Raw genomic sequence first — 11,659 nt, forward strand, 5'->3', positions numbered from 1 at the left:
CAATGTTTGAACACTAGCAATCTGGAGAGGTAGGGGGCCTGGCTGTCTGCTCAGTTTACTTCCTTTTTAAACATTATGCTGAGGGCTGCAGCCTGGGTGAGGAGAGGTGGGCTAGCTGCTTCCGCCTACCCTCTTCCGTTCTCCTATGGGGGTTGGCATCAACACTCCTTTTATCAGCAGCATGGCTGTCAGGAGACCACGGCCGGAGGAAGCACACAGCAGGAAAGGAAGCCGAGCAGCTGGTTCCTCCCACAGGGTCAGATACCCCCAGCTGTCAAGAATCACATACCCGGGAGTGCCTGTTGAGAGGTAGGGGTGGCACTGGGGACCTCAGCCTGGAATCTCATTTTAAGTACTATTATAGGGCAGTGGCCCTCAGACTTGAGCAAGCATCAGAATCACTTGCAGGGCTTGTGAAAATAGATTACTGGGCTCCAACCCCAATTTCCAATTCAGATAGTCTAAAACAGGGGCCCAAAATTTGCATTTCAAACAATTTCTCAGGTGATCTTCATGCTGCAGATCTGAAGAGCACACTTTGACCTAAGAGCAAACTCTGAGAACTGCTGCTACAGGTATTTCCGGCTCTGTGTCCTCCAGTCTCTTAACACTCTATTTCCTCTTTTCTACCATCCATCTACTGCTTTATTTCTTCTCCACCATCCCTCCATTAGCCTCCTTTAGGAAAAACAAAAAACAGGAGTGAATGTTAGATTTGTCTTAAGGATTCCTTTGGACAAGGATTCCAGCACTCTAGTCTGGTTGATGGGAGTTTCTGAAGAATTTATTCCAGATATACACATGCTTCCTCTCCTTTTATTTAACAGTTGAGGGCAGTGCAAGTAAAGAGTAACATGCTTTCCCAATGATAAGATCTTGCTTTGTGTTTCATAAAAATTGGGTAAGAAATGGTAGGTATATTCTACAACATTTTAGAAAATGTCCTCAGCTTTCCTAGACTATTTTTTAAAAATCATAGTAAAATATACATAAAACTTACCATTTTAATCATTTAAGGTGTAAAATTCACTGGCATTAAGTACATTCACATTGTTATGCAACTATCACCACCACCCATCTCCAGAACTTTTTCATCTTGCCAAACTCACGCTGTACCCATTTAACAGTAATTCCTCATTCCCCTCCACCCCCACTCTGCTCTTGGCAATCACCATTCTACTCCTAGACTACTTTTTGGCTCAGTTTCTCTTTCACTTAATAACTGACTAGTGGGATTGCTTCTATATATGCAGGCCTTCTTATATATCTGTGATTGAGTTTATTGCAGGAAAGAAAAAATGGGGTTGGAGAAAGAAAAGAGGTGGAGACACCATTGGACAGGGGTTTTCATACTGGGCCCACTACCCACAGGCCTCAGCAGCCCTGCCATGGATCCGCCCGATTCTTTCGCATCAGAAAGTTGATCTTGCGAGTCATTTCCATGTTGTAGATGCGCCGGCAGGTTTCATAGCTTTCTCTCTGTCGCCGGCGGCAAGGCTTCTCGTAGTACCGTCGTCGCTTGATGTCCTCAATGAGCCCATCCATGCTGAGGATTCTGTACAAAGAACGGCAATGAAGTTAGAAGGTTGGGCTCATTATTATCCTTTTCCAATTTCACAGATGAACAGAAGTCAACTGACCAAACACTTGGTGTCTAAAAATTACGGTGTGAAATGGTGGCAATATAGTATTAATTGTCTCCTTATGGAGGCCCCATATAGGAATCTGTGGGGAATAAAAAAGCAATCATCTACATAGTCCTTGCTCTTGGGGAGTTTACAGTCAGGATCATGTTCTCAACCTTTGTTCTACCACAGCACACCTGAGGGATATGACAGTCTCATAAGACCAGTGGTTCCCTATGGCAGTGGTTCTCAACCAACAGGTCATTTCAGAAAAAGTCACTAGGGGCAATTCTGATATGGTCCTTAGTGGAGAATATAGTTCTATCCCTATTGTGTTTAAAAACTGATACAACTGAAGTCAGCAGATCTGAGAAATCTCTGGGCCTACTTAATACAGGGAAAGAAGAGGCCCTTATCACACCGGTGACACAAATGGGGACATTAAGATAACAGCCTCACCCACCATTTTTCCATGTGCCACCTGCTCCAACCACACTACTTGGATGACTACTCCCTGAACACACTCTAACACCACGTCTGCTCACGCTGCTTCCTCAGCCTGGAATGCCACCTTCAACCACTGGCTGCCAACCTTCTGACTGAAATTTTCCTCATCTTTTTTACGCCAAACCCCAATGCCACCTCTCCACAACGCTTTCTCATCTTCTTTAGAGAAAATATTTTATTAACCTATTTAGCAATTATTTCATTCTGCCATTCCATTAGCTATTTTTACAAACATCTCCCTCATTAGACGGAAAATCCTCGAAGGCAGAGACCATGTTTTATTAACCTTTAAATGTCCATAAAATTGAATTCAATGTGTTTTTTTCCTGCCCACCCAATTTCTTGCAATGCAGCTTCTCTTGTTGGATTTATAACATACTTAATTCAACTCCCCTTTTTGTTTTCAGTAAGCCAAGAAGACAAGGGGCTTATTTTCCAATCTACCTAATAACTCATAGGCTCCTGAGAGCTCTGGCTCCAATCTGCAATTTGTCTCTCCCTCTCCACCCACCATCACTTGATCCTGAGGAGGTTTGGAGGCACCTGCCACTACTGTCCTCCATTCCTGGCATTGTTTACATGGCCCCATTCCTGCTTACCCTGTCCTTTCATTACATGTAAAAAGTAAGTCACAAACACAATTGGAGACAAGGAGATTGAGCCACGGCTATTATAATTTGAAGGGGGACACAGGAAGAAGGAAATAATAAGAGACATCACCAGCTACTTCTGCCCAGCAGGAAACCTTATTTATTGCTGCTATGTATGTTACATCACAAAGCCCAAGATAACAACAGATTGAACATGAACTTGAAAAGATTTCAGCTTTGGGTAAATTACAAATGTGAATAGACATGGGAACCACTGTACCTATGGGATCCTCTCCCAGCCTCCTGCTGTTTAATATTGAGAATGATTTTTAGGCTACTAGAGAAATCATGTGTATGGATCAGTTTGTCTAGGTTTTTGTGGCAGGGAGATGGGAGGCAAGGGACTGACTCCCGGAAGCAGGAGAGGTCGCTCATTCAGGTTCTGTTGAAAATAGTCATCCCCAGAAGTCACGTGGATCCAACACTAGAGTCTTACAACAGAGAAGTAGGGCACAAAGATGAAAAGACTGAGTCTCTTGGCCCACACAGGGTCTCCTTTGCTGGCTTTCTTCCTCGATTTACCCTTCCCTACTGTTGACTCCTGAATCTTTATCTCTAGCCCCAATCTTACCTTAGAGCTACACTGATATTTCCAATTGCCTCAAAACCTACACAAACCAAATTTATGGTCTCCTAAAATCTCTTCTTCCGCCTCTACACTCTATAAATGGCATCACCAGTCACTCAAGCTAAAAATCTGAGCACGTTCCTGCACTAGGCTTTCTCCTTCCTATACCCCACAAATTTTATATCCTGAAATAGTTCTTAGATCTCTTCCTTTTCTCCTTTCCTACGGCCACAGCTCTAATTATGGTCGGTATCATCTTGTAACTGGAGTGCTGAAATAATAATCTAACTGGTCATTTAGTCAATAAGTATTTATGGAATCCCAACTCTGTACTGGACACTGTGTTAAATGCTAAAAATAGAAAACAAACTTAGACATGGTTCCCTACCCTTGAGGTCTGGTAGAGAAGACACTTACACAAGAATTACAAGAGTGGGATAGGTGCAGAGATACAGGCGACATTGCTATAGAGTCACACAAGAGAGGCACTGAATCTGGACTTAAAGATGAGAAGGTGGGTATGAAGGCTTCCCAAAGTCACTTGAATTGTGAAGGGTAAGTAGGTTGCCCTATTTCCATTCTCCTTCCCTACACCAATTATTGTCCTAAAACGTAATCGGATTGTGCCACTCTGATGCTAAAAAAGTCTTTCCCAGTATACAGGATAGGCGAAGCCAGTGGTTCGCAGACTTCCCTGCACATTAGAATTACCTCCCCAGATGATCTTTAAAAAAATTCCACTCACCTAGGCCACACTCCAGACCAACTGATCAGAAGGGAAAAGGAACATGGTGATTCCAACGTGCAGATAAGTTTGGGAACTAGTCTAAGCTTGAAGCCCTAAACAATTGAGCTTCACCCTATTTTTCTAGCTTTATCTTTAATAACTTGCCCTATAAAGCCTAGGCTCCCCCGGTCATACCGAACTAGGTGCAATTCTCTAAATATACTAGGTATCTATTTTTTATATTTCCTCATGATATTCTCTTTACCTAGACTATCACTCCTTTCTTTTTCTGTCTTATGAAATCCTATTTATTCTTCAAAGGCCCAAATCAATGGTTACGACGTCTGTAAACTGGTCCAGGTGAAATTAACCACTCCTGCCCTCCGTTACAAAGTACAGAGATTGTTCTTCAACTTTAGCATGTGGAAGTCACCTGGAAAACTGGTTAAAACAGATTGCTGCGCCGCTTCCAGTTTCTGATTCCATAGGTCTAGGGCCCAGGAATTTGCATTCCTGGTTGTTGCTGATGTTGTTGCTGATGGTCCAGGGGGAACCAATGCCATAGCACATCGTTAATGTCTCTTTTCAAGTATTACGTTCAACCATGTTTTATGTTTTTAATCTCCCTTATGAGGTAGTGTGCTTCCTAAGGTTAGAGATTACGTCTTTATTCATTTTTGCATTTAACATAATGCTTGGCAAAGAGCAAATTATCAGTAAATATGTGACAACAATAAATCCTCTAGGTGACTGACAAATGTCCACAGCTCAAGGGATTAAGTGACTTTATAACACACAGTTCTTGGGCATATTGGCTCTGACAGCCTCAATCATATTACCTTTACTAAGATGGGCCATTAGATTTTAGACTGCATTTTCACATCCATCATCCTAATTACAATCCTATGAAACTGATTAAGCAGGTAATGTCATCTTTTTACAGATTAGGAAGCTGAAGTTCAGAGAGGTCGACATGCCCAAAACCACAAAATGGCACTAGAAGTAGAATCCAGGCCTTCGGTGCAGCATTCCACAACAGTATTCTGCTTCATTAACAAAAACCACTGAGGTTCAGAAGACCAATTACTGCAGTGCCCACGGGCCAAGGAAGGAGCTGGGCTAGGCTCCTACAAGAGAGAAAAGAGATGGAAGCCACGTGACATGACACACTGAGGGAAAGGAATGATTCAAACAGCTAAGCATTTACTTCTGTCTAGACCTTGCTCACTGCTGTTTAATAAACCACTTTTTGGGCTAGACACTAGTATACTCGAGAAAAAACAGAAAAAGTCCTTGAAAGAAAAAGATTGGATATATAATATAAAAAGGACAAGGAGATTGAATTTGAGGAGAGACTATAAAAAGAACAGAGACCCTGGATATGACTTCACCTACGAAGACGGTCCCACTGGAATGACAAAGACAGTTTAAAAGGATGAAATAAAACTGCAAAAGGAGGGAGTTTAGACAGGTACTTAGGGATCCTACTGGAGTTTCAAAAGGGGTTTTAAATAGAAGTGATCATCTTACCAAGTAAATGCCTATATGGGCAGGCAAAAAAGCAAGACAAGAAAAAAGTAACAGAAGAACAGAAGGGGGGGGCGGAGAATGAAAAGATCGGTGGTCCCCAACATAATGATCGCATTGCTAAACCGTGTTCCCCAATGGTTTAACTACTTGCAGAACACAGATCAAGTACGTTCCAAGATGCCAGGTGGGGATTCGCTCCCTTACTCTACACTTTCTACTTATCCTAAAAAAGCACACATTCTCTTCTAATGTGCCAGAGTCCCTACAGCAGAGGCATCTCTTCAACACATTTCTAACAAAAAGGATGCAGGAAGAGCTGTGCAGAACTCATGACGTAAATAGAGAGGGTGTTACTAATGATGCTTCTGCTTCCAAAGGTAGTTCAAGGACTGGCAGACCAAGAGCTTCAGAGTAAACTGATCAGCCTGAAGTTCAGGCTCCTGGCAACTAACCTTAAAGGAGACATCAGCTGCCAGTTTTAGTGACATTCAATGGATTATGTAAAAGGAGCCAAGCTGCCTGGGCTGGGGGAAGTTGGAGGTGGCCGACTCACATGTCAGTGTAGCCAGCCTACGTCAGGACCAACGTGTACGCAGAAGGACTCAATGGGCCCAGAAGCTCGCCTACCAGGAATAAAAGGGGTCAAACTGGGCATGCTTCCAGTGTGCTTGCCTTTCCTTGCTTGAGTGCCAGCCAATCATGCAGGGCTTCCTAGCAACCCCCACTCTCTATCGCTTCATCCCTGGGCACCAATGAGGGCCCATGGTTATATAACAAACATTTTGTGGCGGTCTCACTGGGGAGACACACAGGCTGTTTCCTTTGTAAGACTACCTCTGCATTTCTAATATGCTAAAGCTTTAACCACTTCCCTCTCCTCTCATTCACTCTCTATCTACTGTTGTAATTAGACCACAGAACATGCAACTTATTTTTAAACTACTATCAGAAAGCTGAGCGAGATAAGTAGCCTGTAATGTAAGAGAGCTATACACAATAGATAGTGAGAGAAAGGACATTAGGGAAAAGCAGAGAAAAAGACATAAAGAACATCAGAAAATACTGTCTGACAGACAGGAAGACTGGAACACTCCAGAACCAGTTTGCTCACATCAGCATGCTTAAAAATTCTGCCTAGAAAATTATTCCAAGAGCATAATACTTGTTCACTTTATTTCCTGAGGCTAAAATACAATTCATGGGATGTATAGCTAACACTCCAAGATAAAAATAGAAATGCAGCTTCCTAAAGAATAAAGCTAGGGCGGCCCATAGCTTAGTTGATTAGAGCATGAGCTCTGAACAACAGGGTTGCCGGTTCAATTCCCACATGGGCCAGTGAGCTGTGCCCCCTGCAACTAGATTGAAGGACCAACGACTTGGAGCTGATGGGCCCTGGAGAAACACACTGCCTCCCAATATTCCCCCCAAAAATAAAAAATATAAAAACTATAAAAAGAGTAAAGCTAAATTGACAAAATACCTATTGTCCCCAAAGATTATAGAAATCACTGCCATAATACTTGCTCCAAGCTGGCTCCTTCTACATGTACTTCTTTTATTTTTTTAGATTTTTTTTATTGGGGAAGGGGAACAGGACTTTATTGGGGAACAGTGTGTACTTCCAGGCCTTTTTTTCCAAGTCAAGTTGTTGTCCTTTCAGTCTTAGTTTTGGAGGGCGCAGCTCAGCTCCAGGTCCAGTTGCCGTTGCTAGTTGCAGGGGGCGCAGCCCACCATCCCTGCGGGAGTCGAACCGGCAACCTTGTGGTTGAGAGGACGCACTCCTACCAACTGAGCCATCCGGGAGGCAGCTCAGTTCAAGGTGCCGTGTTCAATCTTAGTTACAGGGGGCAGAACCCACCATCCTTTGCGGGACTCGAGGAGTTGAACTGGCAACCTTTTGGTTGAGAGCCCACTGGCCCATGTGGGAATTGAACCGGCAGCCTTCGGAGTTAGGAGCATGGAGCTCTAACTGCCTGAGCCACCGGGCGGCCCTACATGTACTTCTTGCACTGCTTCCCTAGCTAATCCCAGACACAAAGTTCAAATTTTCCAAATTCATAAGGAAGCCTAAAAGAGCATCACACGTCAGGGCCTGAGTTTCCGGGACTTGAATCTCTTCATTTATTGTTCTGTCTAATGTCTCCTCTTCTTTTCGATCAAATTATTTTCTTTTTCATCAGTGTTTCACTCCCTGAAGGTCTGCTTTCTGCAGACTTGGCATCAATGGCGAGATGATCAATTCTTTCAGGCAGGAAATTAGAAACATTTTGTTTTTCGGGTTTCAAATTTTTGTAAGTGGAAATGGGTGATGAGGGAACATACCAAGGGAACAAATGCTGTTATTTCAAAATGAGATTAGCAACAGGCTAAATTGGAGGAGGCTTGGTTGAAAAAAGTTATCACCACCTGTAAGAAAAGTCATCCCAACACCAGTAGCAAACTCGACCCTCATGACAAAAGAAGCTTCATTATTTTATTTTTTCATCTCCAGGCCACCTTGAGCACAGCCTGATGATCAAGGAAGAGGGGAAAAAACAGCTACAGCAAACTCTCAATGTCTCAAAATAAATAAATAAATAAATCTCCCACAGAGCAAAATCAAAAAGGTAAAAACTTCCTTACACTAACTCGCAAATTATGATCATAGCGAGCACATAATGCCTCAGATGTAATAAGCCACTGCTCTAAGCACTTTAATTATGTTAACTTAATCCCCACACCAACCCTATAAGGTGGGTGCTATTATTAGTTCCATTTTACAGATGAAGAAACTGAGGCAGAGACACATTAAGTAACTCACCATAGATCGTGAAGCTGGTAAGTGGCAGAGCTGGGATCTGAACCAGGCAGTCAGCTTCAGAGTCTGTGCTCTTAACCACTAAGTCATGCCACCTCATTTATGTGAGAAAACTTATTTTCAGGTTGCGGCTTTGGTCAAAAGCATTCAAGTCGTAGCTTACTTGCTGCACCACAAATTGTTTTTGTTTTATTTGCCCTTTACAGGGGAAGGGAAGGGAACTAAAACTGAGCCTTTGGAATTTTGTTTTACCATCAAGTAACAGCTGTCTTTGACATCCCTCAATAATAATACAAACATCTCAATCACCGTCTAGAAGACCCATCTAAATCCACCAAAATAAATCATACAGAAAAAGACTTATAGGGATAAGTCAGAAAAAGGTGATATGAGCTGCAGGACTTCCTTTTTCCAAATTCAGCATTTCATCTCACTAGCTAACTCATTCCAGTCTGTAAAGACAATGACTTAGTGCTTCCAGGATAGAAGCAGAGAAAGGTCCTTAGACATCTCAGCCCTTACTCACGGACATGCCACTAGAAGGTCTGAAATACGAGGTGGGAAGGAGTAACAGAAAAAAAAGAAATAGGGTATCTTATCACCCGGTACTTAACTGATTAACTTTATTCTCAATGTTAAGTGACAATGCAGAGGGAACAGCCTCTACCCAAGGATATGACTGGCATGCATAGACACAGAATGAGGAAACGGGGCTGGCCCAAGACCAGATCCTTTTAAAAGACATACAAACCATCCTGACACGGCTTTTACACAGCCTCTGACAGCATCTTTGCCCTCACTGACCGTGGTCTTCTGCCATCCAGCCCTCCACACCTAGAACTTTTTGCTTTGCTAAGAACTAGGGTCTCTCTCACTTACCCTCTCAGTCCCCAAGAACCCCACCAATATTTAAACCCAATCAAATAAGGATTCTTAACTAGAAAATGACTCCCATAGGTCTTTCCATTTCCAGAGAAACTAGTGAATAATCTAGTAACTTAGAGCAAGGAACGCTGCACTAGAAAGATGTGCTTTGTCCTCCACCATTCAATAACTGTGTGACCCAAGAAATATAATTTAATCTTCCTAGGCTTCCCTTACTTGTGAAATAAAGCTACCCCCTTACTGCCTTAAGGCAGAGGGCCACCTCACATCATCTCTTAAGATCTCTTTCATACAATTCTTTGATAATTCAACTCAACAAGCATTTTGTTTCTCCAAACTCTGCTGGACACTGGGCAGAGAAAATGATTAATGAAGCACGCCAGAAAGTCAAAATCCTTACAACTCGTGATGAGGGAAGGCTAAAGAACTATTTGCTTGAGAAAACTACAGTGGTAAGACATTCTTTCTTAGGGCCATTCTAAATCTCTAAGCCTGGCACTCACAATCTGTCAACACAGCGCCTCCACTCCAGCCAATTCACTTCCATCTCTAAGCTTTTGCTTGTGCTGTAACCTTCCTCGGAAAGCTTTTCCATCTCTTGCTTGCTTCTCCAAGATCCCAAGTCTGATTTCATCTTTTCCAGTAGCCTTGTCCCACACCAATCCCAGTTTTCTGTGTATTATGTTCCTGCTTTCAAGCAACTTGATTATAACTTGATTTTCCCTTTAGGCTCTATATGAGGTCTTGGACAAATTTCAGGTTCATTATCAAAGGGATGATTGCTGATGAATAAGCTTCATACAGCTAGGTTTGGGGAAGAACTTCATTTTGAAGACAGTACACTGAGGGGGCTGAGAAGTTTCAAGCCTGTGAACGCTTGGGCTGACACTGGTTTGAGAACAATGTATGACAGGGGAAGGGAGAGAATAAACCACCGCACTTTTCAAGAGAGTTGGTCTAGGCACGGTTCTGGTCCCTTAACTGTTACCTGTTTAGGGTCCTGTATGCACCTTCCACGTTCCCTTCCTGTACCATCACAGTCCTGGCAATGAACTTGAGATGTCTTGCCATGCCCTTGGAATTACGTCTTCACTGTTCGTGACCTAAAGGATGATGGAGGGGAGGAAAGTATAGGGACCAGGTAAGAAAGAGAAACACAACAGCACACACACTCTGTCGCGTGGCTTATTCGGTGTCTGGATATGCAACGTGCTCAGGACTACGCGAGGCAGGGGCACGTGGAAGTCCTCATCTCCTACAAACCACACGCGAATTGTTATCAAGCCTCCCTCGTTCTCTTTGCCAATACAAACCCTACAATAGAGAAGCAAAGAGATCGTAGCAGGGCGTCACCACGGAGTCTTACGTGGCCCGACACGAGAGGACCCGGACGCGCCGCAGACGCCCCCACCCCCCACCCACCCACATTACCGCTCGCGGCCGCGGGAGGGTTTGGGGTGGGAGTTGCGAACGGAGTCTTTCTCGGCTTTAGGAACAGGGGGTAACCGCGCAGACGTGCCCTCCCGCAGTGCCCGCCTTCCTGTCCCCACCCCCAGCCCTGGGCTCCTCACCCCGCGCCCTCGGGCCCAGCCGACGCGCGACCCGCCCGCAACCGGAAGCGGAAATACGTCAGCCCCAGCGCCGGGCAAAGAAGCCGGGGCTGAAAGGAGAAAAAAAAAAAAAATTACGCGGAAACCATGGTAACGTGCTTTCAGGCCCCCAGTTGACAGCCTCTCCGGCCGCCCCGCCCACACTCTGCGGCCGGGACTCGACACCTGACGGAGCGAGATGCGTACTCGTCGCCTGAAATTCCTCGCCTTCTCCTGGAGTTGTCGTGCTGAGGCCCCTGAGATCAGCCCTATTCTGTACCCCTGATTCTTATTCAATCTTCAATAGATATTTAAGCTATTTCTTTTTCTGGAAGGAAAGTGAGAGAAATAGGCGAAGCTTCCTGATTGTTTTCGCGAAGGACACAGATTCTTTGAGATCTCTCCTGGATGAAAAACACCGTCCCACTCCTTAGGGGTCTAAAAACTAAGGAAGTGAGAGGCACGTACCATGAGTTTCCTACAACATCATCTTCCCAGCCCTGTCACGAAATAAAGCAGTGGGAAACCCCTGCAGGATTTAGAATGGAAGACTTTACGTCAGCATCTATCCCAGCTGCCTCCTAGTGAGATCTAGTAGATATATCTCCTTTTCAGTTGCCTCCTCACTGTGTAAACAGCTTTCCTTGTATTCGTATATTACTTCTACATATCCATTTATGGTTATTCACATTACGTTCGGATCTAGTGGCGACTGGAAAATAGGGAAAGGCTCAGAAGAAAGCAGGCCCCAATCAGGTACCTGTGTAATACCTTTGAG

The 11,659-nt window shown here is 44.0% G+C and overlaps 1 protein-coding gene across 2 annotated transcripts; it reads right to left on the reverse strand.

Annotated features, from left to right (window-relative positions):
- Positions 1-796: 796 nt before the first annotated feature.
- MRPS21 (mitochondrial ribosomal protein S21) lies at positions 797-11,062 on the reverse strand. 2 transcript variants are annotated; one of them, XM_081026449.1, is made up of 3 exons: positions 10,864-11,062; positions 10,281-10,395; positions 797-1,555 (listed from the first exon to the last, which is right to left on the reverse strand). In XM_081026449.1, the coding sequence occupies exons 2-3, from the start codon at positions 10,361-10,363 to the stop codon at positions 1,375-1,377; spliced, it is 264 nt and encodes an 87-aa protein (XP_080882575.1). In that variant the 5' UTR covers positions 10,364-10,395; positions 10,864-11,062; the 3' UTR covers positions 797-1,374. The 2 variants fall into 2 exon arrangements, with proteins under 2 accessions (XP_080882575.1, XP_080882576.1); XM_081026450.1 differs by having other exon boundaries at positions 10,724-10,874.
- Positions 11,063-11,659: the final 597 nt, after the last annotated feature.

The sequence above is a fragment of the Rhinolophus hipposideros genome (assembly GCF_964194185.1).
Source record: "Rhinolophus hipposideros genome assembly, chromosome: 19".
NCBI classification, from domain to species: domain Eukaryota; kingdom Metazoa; phylum Chordata; class Mammalia; order Chiroptera; family Rhinolophidae; genus Rhinolophus; species Rhinolophus hipposideros.